Raw genomic sequence first — 19,123 nt, 5'->3', positions numbered from 1 at the left:
GAGGAATGTTGTCTGGTGATTGCTTGAGTATGAGCAGGACTTTTTTTCCTGTAAGGTCTGTCACTAAGCTCTGAGATAACCTTAGCTAGTCAGGCAATATATAAATGAAAATACCCTGGGTTTCTGCAGCCATTTAAAAAGACTTTTCTGTCTTTCAGACTCTTTTTTTTTTTTGTTTAAAAGAATAAGCTTGTTGTTTTGAAAGTGAGGCTATGATAGGAAGATTGCTAGATACTGAAGTGTTTGGAACATACATAGCCACGCATACACTGACTTCCTATGGATGAACATTGCTTTCTACCGACCAGGTCAGTAAACCCTGTTAAGGTGAATATCAATGTCTTTATCTACGGCTTATAGTTTAAATATATCAGCTTTGGATAAGCATTGAATAGCCCACTTCTAACAGATTTCTAAAAGAAGCAGTGTATAATATATCATAGCTCTATATTTTTGTGTCTTAGCCATTTTCTACAAATTAGAAACTTACTTGGAAGCTCTGTAAAAGATGTAAAACAGCCCATCAAAAGGGACACCAAGTATGTGCCAGTTTATTGCCTGTTAACTGTATTCAGCTGACAGAATCAACAACAAGTTTGCAAACGAGAAAAATCTTTACTTGAAGTCAACCACTTTGTTATGCTAATGCATTACAGCCCCCAAAGTGTTTCATGTTCTAGGAAATGTTTGTGACTCTTTTTTCTTATCTTCAAAATGCGTATAATTTATTTCTAGATACACTTTTTAAAAGCTGTCATTTGTCTCTCTTCAATTACTGTTTGATATTTGTATTATGTTATTATAGCAGTGAGAAACAGAGAATCGTGTGCTCGACACTACAGAGGCACACCAGATCTAATTTCATGCTGGAAAGGGCTAACACGAATTCTGCAGCTCCAAGAAACACGGAAAATAACATGCAGGTTTTATTCATAATTTATTCAGATTTTGTTTCACTAATTAAAGGGATGTGAAACAGCTGGAAAATTCAATGCCTGTACTGAGGATGGGGCATAAATTGACAAGTGTTCTTATTTACCATGCACATTTTATTGATTGCACTTAAAATCTATGGGAGAACAAGCGTGGCAGGTTCAAGCTTATGCTTTTTCTGAGTAAATCAAACTAACTCCATCACTGTCATTGCCAAAATTTCTTCACTTCCATGGTTTGACTTTCTGATTTTTTCCATTGTTACTGCAACTCAGTTGGCACCAATGTAGTTATGAGGTTTTTCTCAGGAACATGCAGAAAACTTCGTTTAAAATGTGCCTGAAGTTGTTTAAAACAAATAGCTGAAGTGATGGTTTAGTTCCCTCTCTCAATTCTCTCTTACGATTGTCTTTTCTAAGAAAGAGAAAAAGAAAGAAATCCTCATTTGTTTGTCTTCATCCTTTCCTACCTACTTTTTTGTCCTAGTAAATATTAAGATAGATAAATTTCTCGTAGTAACAGTGCTTTTGAAATCCTCCTTCTCCCCCCTCCCTTATAAAAGTAGTTCATCTAAACTTCCCACTGGTAGTGATAGTTTTAATGATGAGTATTGTGTATTCTGTAAGAAATTATCTTTGCCATAGCTCATACAAACCCTGTCCTGAGAGGTCACCTCTCCTGGAGCAGAGCGCTGTCTGAAGGAGCTGCCCTGGGTTGGCCAGTCGCAGTGCTGGAAGCAGATGACTCCTAACAACATCAAAACTCCATCATATTCACAACATTTTCCTCATACCTCATCTGATTGGCAGGAGATGAGCCCTTATGCTGTATTATTTTTATCCCGCATATTCCTTTTAATTTTGTCATTTTCTAGATGCCATCTTTTCTCATTAGTGACCATAAAAGCCTGTGACATGGGCAGACCACCTGCTTCTGCCATTTCCTGATCTGTTCCACGATGGGGCTGTGGTCCCCACTGGGCATTTTTCTTTCATTAACGATTTGGAAAGAACAACTTTGATTCTCACGGGAAGGGAAGAGCTGTAATAGAAGGGAAATAAAGCTGTTCTGGAGAAATGATAGGTTCCCTTCCTACTTCTCCCCTTTCTCCCCACCCCCCCCCCCCAAAGGCAAACATGAATACAACACACTTGTTCATTTTTTTACTAGGTTTTTGTTATTTTCTTTTTAAAAATTAGCATGACTTCCCAGTCAAAAACCTGGGCCAAATCACTATGTGTCAAATGACACTAAAATTTGTGTTAATAGTTGGAAACAAAAGAAATTGTGATTGCTGAGGACTGGAGGAAGATCAGCTAATTAATATCTTCTCCCACACACACAAATGTCAAGTAATCATTCCCAATTTCCTTCACAAATTTCATTATGGCAAGCGGACTGTTTGTCATTGTTTCCAGAGGCATTTTGTGGTGCTGTGCATTAGTGCTCACTTCCCTGGAAGGCAAAATACTCCTTTCATCGTCACACTTTCAGGAGTGTACCACTTTGGTTAGCTCATAAGGTGGTGTGTTAGCAAGGTCTACAATTGTTTCCTATGAAAAAATCCTGAGGTACCTGTCAGCAGTAGGAATGGGTCACTCCTCATTAGCATCACATCCTACATTTGAGATTTGATCCCTTAGGAGGCGGGTTTTATGTCATGTAATGCTGTGCCTTGTCTCTCTTGTTACCTATCCTTTTTCCAAGGATTTTTAAAAAACAGGGTCTCTTTGAAGTGCTTGCCTATATATGCATTAGATACTCAAGGGCTGGAAAGTGAAGAATTTGCTTCAGCAGTACTCAGATTTGCATCTGAGGGGGGGCTCCCACGGCCCCCCTTTCGCATTCCTTTCCCCGTGCATGCCATCGTAGGATGACCTCCGCAATTGGCCTGCACAGGCTGTGAGCACTGTAATTTGGTAGGTGCTGAATGAAGGTAGGCTGTACTGTTCTGACATGCCAACATAGATAAACAACAACCCCAAGATGAAAAAAAAAAACCAAAACAAAAACCAGAAACACTTTGGTGCTTTTTTGTTCTATGGAAAAAAAGAATTGCCTGTTATCTGGGGGGGGCTAGAGGGGTCAGAGCATAACACACACACACCCCCCACCCCCCCCCCCCGTGTTGATCTGTATGTAGGCAGCAGAACTCGGAGTGTGGGCACGTGTCTGCTTTAGCTGACCGGGCTGACTCTTCTGCCAGACCCAAATCCCATTGCTGTGTGAGCGATTCCCCACTATTCCTTCACGGGATCCCCCGGCGCCCTGCTCTGTAATGCAGGCTGGCCCATGTGGAGCAGATGCTGCAGCGTGTAACGTTGCTCCTGCAGCGGGTGGAAGACGCAAAGCTGTCAGATAATGCTGCGTGCTATGCCAGTGACAGCTGGGTCCTGTACCCACAGCCTGAGGGCGCCTGTCTCTTACAGGACCAGATGAACTTCTGGATCAGGCCATCCCCCTGCGCAAGGACAGGTATGCTGGCCATGCTGGGCTCCACACCTAGTCTAAGCATGGCTTCGTCTGTGTTTAATGCAGATGTGCTGGGCAGCCTCCAGTCACCTTGTCAGGCACTTCTCAAGCTGTCCAAACCTCCCCTTACAATGCTCTGCAGTATCTCCATAAGGAAGCCCTTTCATATAGTTCCTCCACCACACAGACTAAGATTGGCAGGTGCCCATGTCATGGAGCAGGAAATTCATTAGAGTGGTGAATAAGGGCAGAAGCAGTGACTGCTTACCCAATTCACTGTCCATACCTTGAACTCTGAGCAGGAGGAAAAGCATTTGTGCGTCTCCCACCGCTCAGTACTTGGTGGTACTAGAGATTTGGTAGTTGACTAGTGGCAGATTCTCTGTTTTGGGAAGATCATTAAAACTTTTGTTTGACCACTTCATACTATTTTGCCATGTTATCTGACTGGAGACTTGACCACATTAGCAGATGGACTCCATCATCTTAAATTAATGGCTGATGAAGGGAAGATGCACAGGTGATACCCAGATGAGTTTATTACCTGTGCTCTACACATACACACACAGTCTATGTGAGCCTGCCTTGTCTGACAGCCCCCATGAAGGTCTGGCAAAAAAACATTGCTGTGATGTGCCTGTTCCTACACCTCCCAGAACACATGCTGGCTCTGCTTGCCTGGCACTCATGTCAGTCATTAACCAAGCCTCGCTTTTCTTTAGCTCACAGTCCAGATGTTTAAAGGCTACAGAAACAAGCTACTCAACAATGTCAGGCCCCGTTAAAAGGGTCTGATCAATAGAGAAGCTTAACCAGGACAGATCCATGTAGCCAAGCAGAACAGCTACTCATCTTTCTGCTGTCAGTTTTCCTCAGATCACCACGCCTTTGACTGAAGCTTTCTTTTCTGAAGCCAACGGGTACAGTTCTCTCTCCAACCATTCAATCCTGAGGCTGCTCTCACCCATCACGAGACTCCTTAGGAAGCCTGCCTTCCTTTTCCTTTGCTTTGCTGATACCACTAGTGGATCAACACTTAAAACCTATGAAAGCCTGTTTCCACCTTTGTCAATGAAGACCTGGTTTTTGGTGGCAGTCATAGACTCATAGAATGGTTTGGGTTAGAAGGGGCCTCAAAGATCATCTAGTTCCAACCCCCCCGCCATGGGCAGGGACACCCTCCACTAGACCACGTTGCCCAAAGCCCCGTCCAACCTGGTCTTAAACACTTCCAGGGAGGGGGCATCCACAACCTCTCTGGGCAACCTGTGCCAGTGCCTCACCACCCTCACAGTGAAGACTTTCTTCCTTATATCTAACCTAAGTCTACCCTCTTTGAGTTTAAAACCATTGCCCCTTGTTCTGTCACTACAGGCCTTGGTAAAAAGTCTCTCTCCGTCATCACTAGAAGAGAGCTAGATCTTTATTACAAGCTCTCATCTACTTTACTTCCCAATAGGCTTTTCTGGAAGTTCAAATCTCAGGGTTTGAGCTAATGTTGTATTCATGTTCTGTCCAACTCAAAAAATTACCCTGCCTGTGCTCTTTCTTATGTCAGCGGGTTCCAGGAATGTAACTTTCCTGCCCATCTTGGATGCCAGGCATCTGTTGGCCTTTTTTGTTGCTCTCGGTTTTATCTTAGGCAGAACAGACCTTTTCAGAAAGCTCACTTCTTCGCATCTGTACCTCGGCTATCCCCAAGCCCCAGAGCATTCCTGAGGTCGATGAGCCAGGTCCTATTCTGGCCTTGTGAACTCCGGTGTGTAAGCTGCTACCGCTGGAGGTCACAGGCAGTGTGACTGTACATACTGATAAGCACTTGACAGGTAACGAATGGTTGATGACCAACAACTGGAGCTCTCTGACATACTACTCATAACACATCTTTCTACTTGTTTCTCTCAGCATCCCTGAAGATTGTGGGAGCCACTTAGAATAGCAACAGTAAACAGAATTGGGGAACAGAGGATGCACCTCATCTCTTATTTCCATAGCACTTGGTGCAAGCTCCAACAAATATGGTGGAGACAGCAACACCCACAGTGGAAGTACAGCCTGCCATGTTCCTCCGGGTGCTTGCAATGCTGAATCCCTTCACTTCTGCAGAGTAAGGATCACCAAAATCATCTCAAGAACCAATTTTTTTAAAAGGTCATTATGCCTCTAAACCATTAACTAGGCATTTATCTGCCTCTTTAAACTTCTGCACAATCATCATAAAAAAAAAAGGCCCAAACAGCACAAATTTGTAGCTATGCCTAAAGAAAGCTAGAAATCATTTTAAATCCCGCACTCAGCAGCACCACTTCCAAGGCTACGGACAGCAGCAGGTACAGCCTGCTTAAACACAGTTATCAAGTAGCTGCTGGCAGTCGAGCCCAATGGTTCCCATGCGCTCCTGACCAGGCGAGCGCCATTGCTTCCTCTCACACTTCAGAGACCTTTTATGCGGTGAAAATCCAGTTGTTTTACCAGAGCTTTTATGTGTACCTGAGAGTCTGATGCTTAACCAGAGCAGTCTCCTCACTGATCTGCCTTCTCCAGGACAGCAGAGTATCGCTGCCATGATTCGTTCTCTGTCACTGTGAAGTTTCCTGCCTAGAAATATGCAGCTGCCTTTTGTATTCTTGGTATAGCAGCAGTGTATATAAGCACGGAGTTGGTATTATTAACCAAGATCAAACCAATAATGAAAAAGGAAGTGATTTTACATAATTAGGCTTTTTATCCCTATTATCCCTATTTGATGAATCTAGAGATAAAACTAAGAAAGCAGTTCTGCTTGTTGTGATGTCAGTTTTAATGTAACCTTTCTGATTAACCAAACTAGACAGCAATTAAACAGTGATCAAATTAGTCTTTATTGGTTCGTTATATATAACATCTGTAAGGGAACTGCCTGAAAATGTAAGGGTTGAATCTTTTATCCCACAGTACCAGAAAACAAAACAAACAGCAAAAAGTGACAGGCTTATTGCATGAATATTGATGTACACAGCAGAGGGAGATAACATTCTAACACAAACCCTTAAAAAAGGGTACTGTAATTTTGTTTAACCAAAATTTGTATTAAACAACAACTATAGTTATCTGCAAAAATCTTATGCTGCCACATGCAACCCCCTGTTACTTAAGTACGTCCTGTTTGGGCACTTTTAAGTTTTTCCATCGCCTCAAAATTACTTTGTATTTTTCACTTTCAGTTTTGTTAGATACTTTTTTTAAGACTACCCGCATAACTACAGCAGTTCCTGTTTCTTTATCTTCACCTACTATGAGATCCAATGTGTCACCAATTTTCACCTGGAAACAGAAAGAGAAGATGAGCGATTATAAACATACCCTGGGGAAAACAAATCCCTGCACTCTACAGCCAATTTTAATTTTGTTCCTTTCTTTCCATTTAATGTTCTTATCTCACAGGAGAGGAAAAAGGAAGACAATACTAGTACCCATCATAGATTCTCCAGCTATGAATTTCTAGGAAAGCCTGGCAATAAGCAATTAAATGTCTCATGACCTTCTCTGCCAAGAGCTTTACCCTTCCTGTTCTACAACTGACACTTAACTGTGTGAAAAGGGTGTAATGTAGTATGTTTTTTTCCTGAAGGGTGTTTCCTGCCAATCTTTTTGTATCAACACAGACACAAAACAGCAAAATGCAAAGTTCTCCCTCCTTCCTTTAAAACAGTTTGAAATGCTTTAAAAAACAGAGTGCTGGTCAACTGCTTGTGTTCCTTTCAAAAGTCACAAAAGCAGTATGCCTCTCAAAAATGAACCTTAACTTTAGGGGATCAGGAATTAAAACTTCTCTTCTTATTGCCCTTTGATGACATCAACCACCACCTAGGATCACCCTCACATAAAGGGTGGGTAAGAAGTATGTTTGTCACCATTCTGGTGAGCTTTGTTGTGAGAGTATGGCCCACAACCCTTCTGGCTCTTCCCCTGTGTTCCTGTGTGCTCTATTACAGATACAGTAACCTTTCCTGAGCTACCCGTTTCAATCCCTTTCTATCATCGAACTTTCTCTTTTCCTTTAATCATGTGCTGGCTCCACCAGTATCTCAGATTTAATCATTCCTACTCCATCAACCTCAAATCTATCATCACATCCTTCAGCAACTTAGAAAGTTCTGTCCTTGCTACCTGACTTTCAGCCTTAGGTTTTACTCTCTAATACCATAAGTCTCCTGTCTGCCTGAGGGAATAATGTCTTACCCAGGGAACAAATCATAGTCACACACGTACAAGGCTGGAAGTGGTGTTAGCAATGCTATTCATTCACCTTTGCAGAGCGATTTAGTGGTTAGCTCTTCCGACCCAAGTAAAAGGAGAGAGAAGAAAAGGTCATGCCTTAGTTATTTTCTTGTACTGTATTAAAAGATTTAAATTTTAAAAAGTCTTACAGTTCTACTTTTCTTCCATAGTTTTTCTCCATTCAGCCTGAGTTCATTATTGTAGAATGCGTCTTCTACTTTACTGAAGAAAAACAAGGTTTTATTGCATTTACAGCATGCAGCAGACCAAACGCATTTGTATCTTTGCAGATACACAGTAACACCACTCAAGTGCAAAGCACGTTTCCACAACTCTAATTTGCACATAATGATACCTTTATTTAAGGTCAGGACAGACAGACCTGAACTGGAAGTAAAGAAAAAGTCTTTCATTGATATTAAATGTGTGCCAGAGCACACAGCAATAAAAAGCTGTTCCTAAAGCTCTGTCTCCTGAATATCCAACAAATAATGTCCCCTTTCCTGCACCAGCCAGTTTAATAATTAAGTGATCAAGTTATACTAATATTCTGTTCTAACAACACTGCAGTATAAGGCTTCTGTAGGTTGCATTAGATCAAACATTGTGATATATTTATAGACTGCACATTTACCTGGCTGACTGAGTACTTTAGGTTTATACTTGCCATCATCTATTTCTACAGCCATTAAGTAGCATATTATTTTACTCCCTCAATCTCAGATTAGATCTTTTTGTATTACTTAGTACAGTGTTTTGCATTTTCTTCATTTTAAATATAGTAACTGATAGAAAATGCCTCCTCAGCAATCTTAGAAATAATGCAGACAATGAAAAGCAGAAAACAGGCTGTTTCAAGGGAAGTAGGGTGAAACAAGAAGAACACCCATACACCCAAAACATATTTTTAGACAGTCAAAACAGCTACACCCCCCCCCCCAAATACAGAGTTATTCCAGCAATAAAAGGGTATCAAACCTCACATTTTAGATACATGACATCTTTCTCATCAGCAGGTTGTTTCTTCCTTACTTACTTTCTTGCAATGTCTAGACCAGCTTTCATGATCACATCATATCGAAGAGACTGCACTACTTTTTCAAGATCCTTGTAATCTTTTACTACATTGGGGTCATTTTCAAATTCGTCTTCCCAATTGCTTTCCTCTTCATCTTCCTGTTCTTCTTCCTGTTCTTCTTGTACAGTTTGTCTGCTCCTTTTAGAGCTTTTGTTACTTTTATTCCGCAGAGAAAGTACTGAGATATACTCTGGAGAAAGTCTTAGTGCACAGAGTTTTACTGGGGAAAAGCTGAAACATCTTCTGTAGTTTACTGTGCTTGCTTGACAGCTACAGAATACGCTTCTCATCCAAGAGAGAGACAGTTTATTAGAGGGGAATTTCTCCCACAGTCCAAACCAGACATTTAGTTTTCTAAAAGCAGTGATGGGGAGTCTGAAGCCAGTCATAGCATACCCTAAAATAAAACAAACATTCATATGTAAAAATGAGCAACTGCTTTGACTATTTGAAGGATTTCTCCAGGTACGGCATAAGAGTTACTACAAAAAGATTATTATCTAGTTTCCTATAAAGCAATGCATCATCTAAAAGCACTAGGCTATACCAGTTTTATGATCTGCCTTTCTCATACACTGTTCACCATTAAAGAGCTAAAACACCAGATGAAAAACAAACACTAAAACTCTCAGTGGAATGCTCTGTTCGTAATTCCTTTCCTGGTGTTTCATATTAACTGTCCAAACATATTTGTGGTGTTTTCCTCCCTACACCTGACATACAATTCACAAAAGACACACAGAAACAAAGTTAACTACGTCATAAATAGCATAGGGAGACCTACATTTATCATGACTTATTCTCCATAAAAGCAACTTGCTCAATACTGCAAGCAAGTAAACCCAGAAGAGTCGAAAGCTGCTGCTTAACTTCAGTCCCTGCTTAGACCGCAACCCTCCTGCGTGGCAGAATGCTGCACAACATTCCCCCCGGAATCTCCCACGGCAAATAACATCATGGTAGAGTTCAGGAGAAATAACGCTGCTCTATGTACTGCAACAGGACCGACACCAGCAACGAGTCCAATGTGCAACCCCCCAACACTGCTCCTTTCTGGACCCATCTCTAACCTGGGACAAGGAGGTGGAAACACCCCCAAAAAAACCCAGAATGTCTTTTAACACTCTTAGAAATTGATTTACGGTCCTTCCTAGCTAGGTGGAGCACTGGCTTTTATTATGGCCATGTATGTATGGAAACACGTGTTCACTTCATGAGACCGAAGTTTGTTTTCCCTGCACCCAAGTGAACTCTGCCAAAATCTGAATGAAGGAATTTTTTTGTGGTTGGGAAAAAGCCCTGATTAATGACAGCAATTATTGGCCATATAAAAATAACCACAACTCTCTTGGCTTTTTAATTATTTAAAAACGCGAACTTAAAATATATGACATATAGATTAAAATTTAGGATGATGCAATCCTTACATAAGACTTACACCTCTCCTCAGTTTGGGGGCAAATTCCTAGAATAGTTATTTGAATGTGTAAACGATTATTAGTGCTTATTTTTAGTGCTCGATCCTACTTTGTTCACCGTTGGCCAGCGGGTACAACCGGCCGCTGAGGCAGCCCCTGCCAGGACGGCCGACAGCACGCCCCGAATGGGAAGGGCAGCCTCTTCCCCTCAGGAAACCTTAGCGCCGACGGAGGCTCACCTACCCGGGGGGATGCAGGGCTGAACACTGCCGAAGGCTGGACGCCCCTTCAAAGCACGCAGCCGTGCCAACGCCAGCTTTGGCGGCTTGCGGTGCGGGCCCGCAGACACCCCCCCCACGCCCTGGGGACGGTCCCGGACCCGCCGTTAGGGCCCCTGGCGGCGGGCCCGCCGCGGGCGCAGGGCCCGGGGAGCCTCGGCTTCTCTGATCGCTGCCCCAGCGGAGGCCGCGGCACGCAGGCCTGGTCGACGCCCACCCCCGGCCGTCAGAGAGGCCGCGCCGGCCCCTGCAGCTCCCCTGGCCCCGCGACCTTGGAGCCGCGGCGGGGCCCACCGCTGTCCCGCGCCCCACCCCTGCCGGAGGGGAGGTCCGGCGAGGCTCGGGGCGCAGCGGGCCGCGGCTGAGGCGCGGTTACCTGCGTCCTCCAGACGCCTCGGGCCCGGGCCTGCCGCTACCTTCCCCGCGCCGCCGCTCGCAGGCCGGAGGCGGAGCCGCCTCAGCCCGGGCTCGGCGCCCTCTACCGGAGCTGGGGCCCGGCGGACCGGCTGGGGGCGGGGGAGTTCCGCGCCCCGGGGCGGGAAGGTGAGGGCGGGGAGCCGAGGTACCTCTCCCGGCGCCGGGCGGAGTTTGGAGGCGGTTTGGGAGCGGCGGCTGGAGGGAGCTGGGAGAAGGGCGGGAGGGCGGCTGGCTGAAGCGGCTACCCTACCGCCCCCTCCTCAGCCCCGCGGCGGGAGGTCCCGGGAGGAGCCCCGACCGCTTTAGGCCCCGGGGAGGGCTCTCGCCAGAGACCTGCCCTACCACCGCCGATCTCCCGCCCCACCGAGATTTGTCCGAACTGTTTCCCGTTATAATTTTCCCAGTCGTTACTTGTCCCAGCGTGTACTTTTTCAGTGTACGCTGGTTTAGTGTGGGGGGGAGCGGCAGGCCACGAGTTTCCCTGCGGGGGTGTCTGGGCAGCAGCTTCCCCCGGCCGGCCAGGTGCCGGCGAGCCCCGCCGGGCAGGGCTTTCCCTCCTTCACCGCCCATGCTGCTGCTCTCCAAATCTCGCAAAGCGCTCGGGAGGAATTACGTTAATACTTTTCATATTGTTTTGATTTTGCACACTTCTGATTTTCCCTTTGCAATACTTGTTGAAATATTTCGCCTCTGTGAGACCGAGCCTCCCGGACCTCAGTGCCAAGGGCCAACCTGTGTTTTCAGCCCCTCAGGCTCTGCCCACATCTCCAAACCAGAAAACAGTGGAAATCTCTCACTGGGGAAATGCCTCCAGCAGATGCTGAAGTTTCCTGACCACAGATTAATTTGAAAGGCTTGGCCACAATGACAATGTAATCCAAATCCCATTGTGGCCTGGGTTTCCCCTGTCTTTATCTTCGTTACTTTCCTTGACGTTACATCTCCCTCTTCCACTCCACATCTCCACTATTGGTGGTAATCCATAATCCCTTCTCTTTGGAGCTCAGAAACTACGAGAGGTCCATCCCTCCTTCTGTCTTCCCCCAGCTTTCTCTCTATCACGCAGCAACTACACCTCTCTCCATGCTTTTGAATGCTCCGCTCTGCATTTGGGAAATTCTCTATAACCATACAAAATGAATACAAAACATAACTCCATCAAATTGGCAGCATCTTGCTCTGACGTAAATGGCTGTATGAGGTTCAGGGTAATTTTGGCAGATGGAAGAGCTCTTCAGCTTTGAAGTTCTTTAAAATACCTGTCACCTCACCTGACAGACCAGTCCTCCTTGGAAAATTATCAGCAGATATGGCAAGTGATATAACTGTGGAGCTACTGCTGCACAGCAGCTGTGTGATTAGCATGGGCATTATAAATGATTGCTTAATTTTACACCTGTATAAACTTTGTCATAAAATGTTTGAATGAAAGACTTTTATGTCAGGGATATTTTGTAACGCAGCAATTCCTTGGCAAAACTTTCCTCTCCTCAGAAACCACACTGGGAAGGAAGCTGTGAACACAGAATCATAGCATCATGGAATGGTTTGGGTTGGAAGGGACCTCAAAGACCATCTAGTTCCACCCCCCCCTGCCATAAGCAGGGACACCCTCCACTAGACCAGGTTGCCCAAAGCCCCATCCAACCTGGCCTTGAACACTTCCAGGGATGGGGCCTCCACGACCTCTCTGGGCAATCTGTTCCAGTGCCTCACCACCCTCACAGTGAAGAATTTCTTTCTAATATCTAATCTAAATCTACCGTATGTCGTCTTGTATTTTGAATCTTCCAGTGCCCAGTTCTGTGAGATTCTACCCAATTTTGGTTGGGAATCTAGCTGTTAGCTTTTTAGCACTTTTCTCCCCATATGTCTTAATATATGCATACATCCTTATTGAGGAAAGAAAAAAAAGTTGGTAAGAGTAACTTTCTTGCATTCATAGTGGCACATAGTGAGTCAGAACAGAAAATGAATGTCTGAACAGTGGGGATTCCCTGAGTAGAAATGCTACCTCCTCTATGGGGGAAAAAAACCCCACACCCAACCCTCCCTTCCCCTCCCCCCCCAAAAAAAGCCCAAATAAAATCCCAAACCCAAACCTAGCTTTCCTTACACCCCAGGTTTTTCAGAGCTCTTAGAATCTGATTCTCATGATCCTCATGTAGGATTGAAGTCATGCTCTAACTTTGCTGAGAGTGAAGATAACTTACTCTTAGTAAACAAAGTTATAAGTATTAGTGCTTTTCTAGGTTAGTCTGGCATTATACATCTTTATTGTATCTTCATATTGAAAAGCAAGGTAAAGAATGTGCCTGAAGTCACTCTGTCTTTTATATTCTTCAAATACGATGAGATAGTGGCATCTTACAAAAACAGAAAGTAATCAATTCATCATTCAATATCCTTTCCTGAAGGCCTTACGGTTTGCAGAAGGTTAATAGTGTGGCACTCAAACAGGTCCCTCTCTAGTCACATAGGAAATGTAACTTGGATGTCATGAACAGGCATCGTGCATCTGATTTATCTCATCATTGTGCAACTCCAAACAGAGATATCACCTCTGTCACGCTTGCTTCATTTCCTAGTCCAGCTATGTGGGCGACAGTTCGAGTTGTACTAGTTAGAAGATATATCATGTTACTATCATGTCTCAGTCAGGAAAGCAGATTCTTATCAAGGTTTTTGTGAGGACTCACTCAGCCCAGGACTGTAGAGGAACTTCAGTGGCACACGGGTCTCCTTGTCATCAGATTCCCTCCATGCACCAGAGTAGGAAGGGCCATGACAGCGCTTCTCTTTAAGATTTGTACCCCAGTTGCGTGAGGCCTTGGCAACTCCCACCCTAGGTCATTAAGTGCATTTTTTAATGACCAAAAAGGCAAAAATGAAGTTAATATTCATTAGACCTACTTTAATTATATCAAACTGTAATTATAACCAAAACATTCAGACTGGGTGAAGACCAAAGTCTAATTTTTCTCTTCGCCCAGTTTACCATTAGATGGCAGTGAACAGCTCCCGCTCAAAGCTGCCACAAGCTCAGGCTGTGCTCGCAAGAGGCTTTGCTCAAACACTGGCTGCTCATACCTGTATCTGATGACGTTCTTTAAGCTGCTTTCAGGTGATTTGAAGGTTTTTTTTAAATCATATGACACCTCAGCAACATACAGTCAAAAGTTTCAGCTTTGGTAAGAAACATTGATCATTTTTCTCTGGCAGATTAGTGGTGGTCTACTTATCCTTTTGAAAGCTGAGTGAGAAATCAGCCTGACCAAGATGTATTCTCCTTCCCATGGTTATTCTCATAGAATTGCTTCATTTTTTTCCAGTGGAGTCACCTCCTGTCTAGGAAGGGTAATTCCTCTCTTGTTGACGGTTTTCATTTTGTATATTTCAATATACTCCCTATGACATTCACTCACAAGGAGCTTAGGCTTTTAGTTTTGACAGCTCAGAGAGAAAAATTTTAATAGCTTTTGACCTGTACGTTGGAATCTGTAATCGGGAATTCCCTCCCCACTGCCTAGGGTTTTTTGTTACCTTTATTTTCCTGCAAAGTTGGGCAAGTGACAGCAGTAGATCTGCTGACACTTGTTGTATCTCAAAATAAAGTCATTGCCATTCTAGCCCTGTGAGCAGCTCTGATTAACATTCTGCAATGCACATTTCACCAGATTACTTGTCACTGCAGATTTACCTTCAGCATTACCTTGTTGGAACCACATGCCTTTTAAATTATACTGCTTATTTCAAGGTGCACTGAGGAGGTGACTGGACAGTGTTCTATACATATTTATGCAGCCTGAGAAAACAGAGTGTCCTTGAGTGAGAACCACCTCTACATTTGCACATATTCATTTGAATAATGAGCTAAATCTCCCTGACTGCTAATTCACCTCTTCCAGTGTTATACACCTATTGTAATTGCACAGATGTTCTTTTTACTTAGTCCATAGTCTGGATACAATTCCTGCTTGCATCCAGTCTGTGACCAAATAATTCTGCCATCTCTTTCTCTAAAGCACATCTCTGAAAACTAATCTCTCATGCAGCAGAAGGTCTTTCCCTGGCCTTTCCACTGCTGCCTTTTCAGTTGGCACACTGCTCTAAACTGGTTTCTCTTTCTTACACAGTTACCCATATCATCTACTGTGCCATTTTTACTATAAAACATTGGCTTTATTCTTTTTACAATACCTTTAATGTCTGCAACCCCCATGTACACTGAAGCTTGGCTCTGTCTCTCTCTACTTACCAACTCTTTGTGTTGCTATGTCATTTCTTGCAATAATAACCGCATGATGAACTTCTGCCCACTTTTTCCTGCAGCCACATTGGTGTCCTGCACAGAGAATCCCTTTCCAGAAGTGAGGAGGTCTCACGAAACACCTTGGCTTGCAGCATACATATTCCTTGAAAACTCGTCTTTGAACTTATAGATGGATAATTAGATGAGTAAGGTAAGGTGGATGAGTTTCAGATATTGTTTTATATTTCTTTAAGTGATGGAGATATAGGCACTTGCTAAAGTAACAATCTTTTTTTCCCCATCCTTTTCACTACCTGACTGATTTGGCTTTGTCTGCCTATCCTCTTTTACAGTAGAAAGCCACATTGAGAAAGAAAATGGAGGTGGACAGTGCAGACTGCTCTGACCAGCGCTAAAGAAGCTGATAGAGGCCACCCTAATAAGTTAGAGCATGGCGACTCACCTAAACCAGAAATACATAGCTTCCTTGCCAGTGAAAATCAGTGTTACATCAGTGGCTAAGCAAATGGGAGGAAAACAGTGAGTAACTTCCTTCAGCCAGCCTGGTATTCCATCCAGCTACTTGGAGATTAAAGGCTCCGCAGTTCCACTGCTAATTCTTCAACTCCCCAATTCGGTGAAAGGTTTGCAGTGAGATTTGTTTGTTTGTTTTCCCATAGCTTTCTTCTTTGGCAATTATCTAAAACACGATCATTTTTTGTAGGAAAAGTTGATGTACTGTTTCCTAAGCCAGGCTTTCAGACCTTTGTTCATTCTGTAGTGAACATGCTGCAGTCCTGCTGGTTTTGGTTGCTGCTCTAGGATTTATCTAGCTACTGCTAACAACGGGTGGTAAATGCAATAAAAAGGAAAAGCAATCACTTAAGCATTTGTTATTTGAACCTTACTTATTAGCCATAAAACTACACATTCCATGAGCAAATGTTAATTAGTTTGAATTATTTGTTTACTTCTGTGTTTCCTCTGTATTCTCCTCAGATTAATGGCTTTACTATTTAGAATATAATGTTCTCTTGTCTAATTGATAGTAACTAATTCAAGATATATGCATGCAAGTCTAACATACTTTCCAATGAGGAAATTTAGATTGTTCCTCCATCTGTGTACAATTAAAGTTTTCCTATACTTTTTTTTAAATTATGTTTTGTGTCAAGTTTGCTTTTAAAAGTAGAAAAAAGGCTGTTCAAAGTACTTCAGCTTCCATTCTGCCTAAGGGACAGAGTTGCCTTGATTAGCATTTATAAACATTACTGCTTTAGGAAAGAAAAATGTGTCTGTAGGTTTCAATACACCTTTGATAAAAAAAGGAAATAATATAAATAAAGGTGCAATAGCAAGGAACAGATTGCCAGAACAATCATATTGCTTGGTGTCAAGGCTGTCTCATCCTTTCACAGTGTCCAGGTCCAAGGGTATAAAAGATGTGTAAATCCCATAGGAAGAAGATCTGGGATGATCCATCTCCCAGGTAAGTGTGTCCTTGCAATACTTGCTATTTAAACCCTGGATGTTCTCATCCCTACATGACCACTCGTCCTCTGTACCTTGCCTAACAATACCGTATGACAAAGAGTTCACCATCTAAAAGATACATGAAGTCTTAACACTCCTAGCGATACACGATACATGTTTCCTTTCAGCAGTTCATCTTTTCAAATCCGAGACTGGTCCCTTTTCCTATTACGAAATGGGAAGAACACCTGATCTACCTTCTAGAACTTGTCCATTTATACACCTTTTACTCATAGCTGTTCTTATTTTGTCTTCTAAAATAAACAGCCCCAACTTTCTCTGTTTCTGTTTATCAGATTTCTCCATTGTTTTTTCTCATTACCTTGTTACCTCTGCCTGTCCTGTAGTCAAACTAGAAATTACCCAGAAAAGGTTACAAATGAGCAAGCCTTTCAGGATGCCATGACTATGAATGAATTCTGAAACTGTGTACTCGGTAAGGCAGCTCCCTTTATATGTAGACTATCTTTTTCGTAACTGTGGGTAAAAGTCTGCCCAGTCTAGTGGCAAAGAGGAGGCAGTAAGTAAAGATAAAAAATAAGCAAACAATAACAAACAAAAAAGGGAAACAGAATAATAGTAGATTCAAATTGCAAGATTCATTTTCAGGACTTCTCAAGAGAAGATAAAGACTTCCACTGTTATCAGAAAAAATGCGTGGTGGACAGGGCTAAAAATATAGGTCTTGCATGTGTCAAGGATAGAAGAAATCCCAACAGTCATGAACTAATGATGATGGTTAAAATGAATAATAAGGATGCAGAGATTTTCAGTGAACATTTTTTCATTTGTTTGGAAAGAAGCAGAATGAAGTAGTAGTATAATATCAGGACAACTAACTAACTTTTCATCCACTGGTAAGAAAGGTAATGCAGAATATCATATCTAGTGGGAGAAATCACAGACTTACAGAGCTAGTGCTCAAGCTAAGGGTGAGAAGAATTTGCATTAATTGCAATTAGTAATAAGTCTTATCATAGAAGGAAAATTCAAGGAGATGGTAAAAGTGCTAACATCACACTATTGTTCAAGAAATGGAGCAAGATAATCTCAAAATTGCATCAGACCACAACTATTATGAAGCTGCTGCTGCAAAAGACAAATTTCTTTCTAAGCTGCATCAACAGAGTTGTTGAACGCTGAACTCTCAGCTTGAGCAGAGTGTGCTGCTTTGGACAACATGATCTAATGAAGACAGATTTGAAAGAGTACAAAGGAAAGCAACAAAAATGCATAGAAATCCTATGAAGAAAGGTTGAAGGAACTGAACTTGTTCCTCAAAATAAGTGGCAAGTGTCTGAGCTAATCATCTACACTCTTTTGATAGTCAGTGAAGAGATGTAGTCATCTCCACGATGTAATTAATCTGTTTCAGATATCTATGTTGAAATTACATTAATTACATCATAAAAGCACTTGTTCCCCTTCATCATCTATCAAGGGTTTCCAGGGAGACTCACTTAGATGAAGATGGCTGCTGTCATGCAACCCTTCCTTCCTCCTCTCAATGTGAAGTGCTTGATATGTTTTCAACCAGTAAACACTTCATTACAAATCTGGCCATCATTATTATCCATGTGCTTTACTATGGCGATGTAATAAATCATTACTTTAAATTTGCAGCAAAGACAACTTTGTATTAAGAGAAATATTCAGCAAAGATAGTTTGGCAGAGAAACAGGAAGTCTATGGGCTGTGGAACACCCTTCACTGATTTTTTCTGAGAATTATGTTTAAACCTGCCTCAAATCAGAAGACGGAGAAAATGACCTTTGATCATTTTTACTTCTTCATGTCTACAGACCTGTTATCTGACATTATGCCTCATGAGTTGAAGGAAAGCCCTGTCTTTGTTTTGTCCCATACCAAGTAGCAAGTCCCAAAGAATTCCTGAGCATGATTCAGGGGTTGGCCCAGGCCAGGGACAACTACCTACCAATAGGCAGTTTAGATTCAGACACCCTTTTCTGGAGGCTGGGAGAGTTTAATAGCATGCATGTGGCTAGACGTCAGTTGGCCTCAAGGCCAAAGAACAGGCTCTGCTACCATTTAATTCGTTTGTATTGATGTCACCCAAGACTTTGTTTGACTTAGGGAGAAAGGTGTGCTTTCAAGCAGATCTGAAGCCACATCCAATTGTGTAAACTGACACAATCCCTTGAAGTCTACCCAGAAGTCAAAAGATCCATGGGTATGAGGGTGGCAACTCTTAAACATTTCTTCATGAGACTATTTCTGGAATCACAATTTCACTTCTGCTCAAACTTCCAGGCTTATGATTCCAGGGCTGGAAATCATGGCTTTGTTTACTTCCATAACTATATACCTCTAATTAAGCAGCCCAATGCTTTTTGCCTCAGATTGACACAGAAGGGAAACAGTGGCACTGCTGGCATATCGGTGTAATTAGAGTCTGGATCATGGCAGCAAGGTCCATGTCTGAAGACATGTAGAACTGAACCCAATCATCAATTATTACCAA

The 19,123-nt window shown here is 42.8% G+C and overlaps 1 protein-coding gene across 1 annotated transcript; it reads right to left on the bottom strand.

The window, feature by feature from the left end:
• Positions 1-6,242: 6,242 nt before the first annotated feature.
• On the bottom strand, positions 6,243-10,943 carry MTRES1 (mitochondrial transcription rescue factor 1). The gene is made up of 4 exons (XM_054821183.1): positions 10,816-10,943; positions 8,702-9,140; positions 7,815-7,887; positions 6,243-6,708 (listed from the first exon to the last, which is right to left on the bottom strand). Exons 2-4 carry the CDS (start codon positions 9,130-9,132, stop codon positions 6,532-6,534), a joined length of 681 nt encoding a protein of 226 aa, XP_054677158.1. The 5' UTR covers positions 9,133-9,140; positions 10,816-10,943; the 3' UTR covers positions 6,243-6,531.
• Positions 10,944-19,123: the final 8,180 nt, after the last annotated feature.

Source organism: Grus americana, chromosome 3 (genome assembly GCF_028858705.1).
Source record: "Grus americana isolate bGruAme1 chromosome 3, bGruAme1.mat, whole genome shotgun sequence".
Classification (NCBI taxonomy): domain Eukaryota; kingdom Metazoa; phylum Chordata; class Aves; order Gruiformes; family Gruidae; genus Grus; species Grus americana.
The sequence above is the reverse complement of the archived record's forward strand: the minus strand, read 5'-3'. Positions and strand labels throughout refer to the sequence as shown.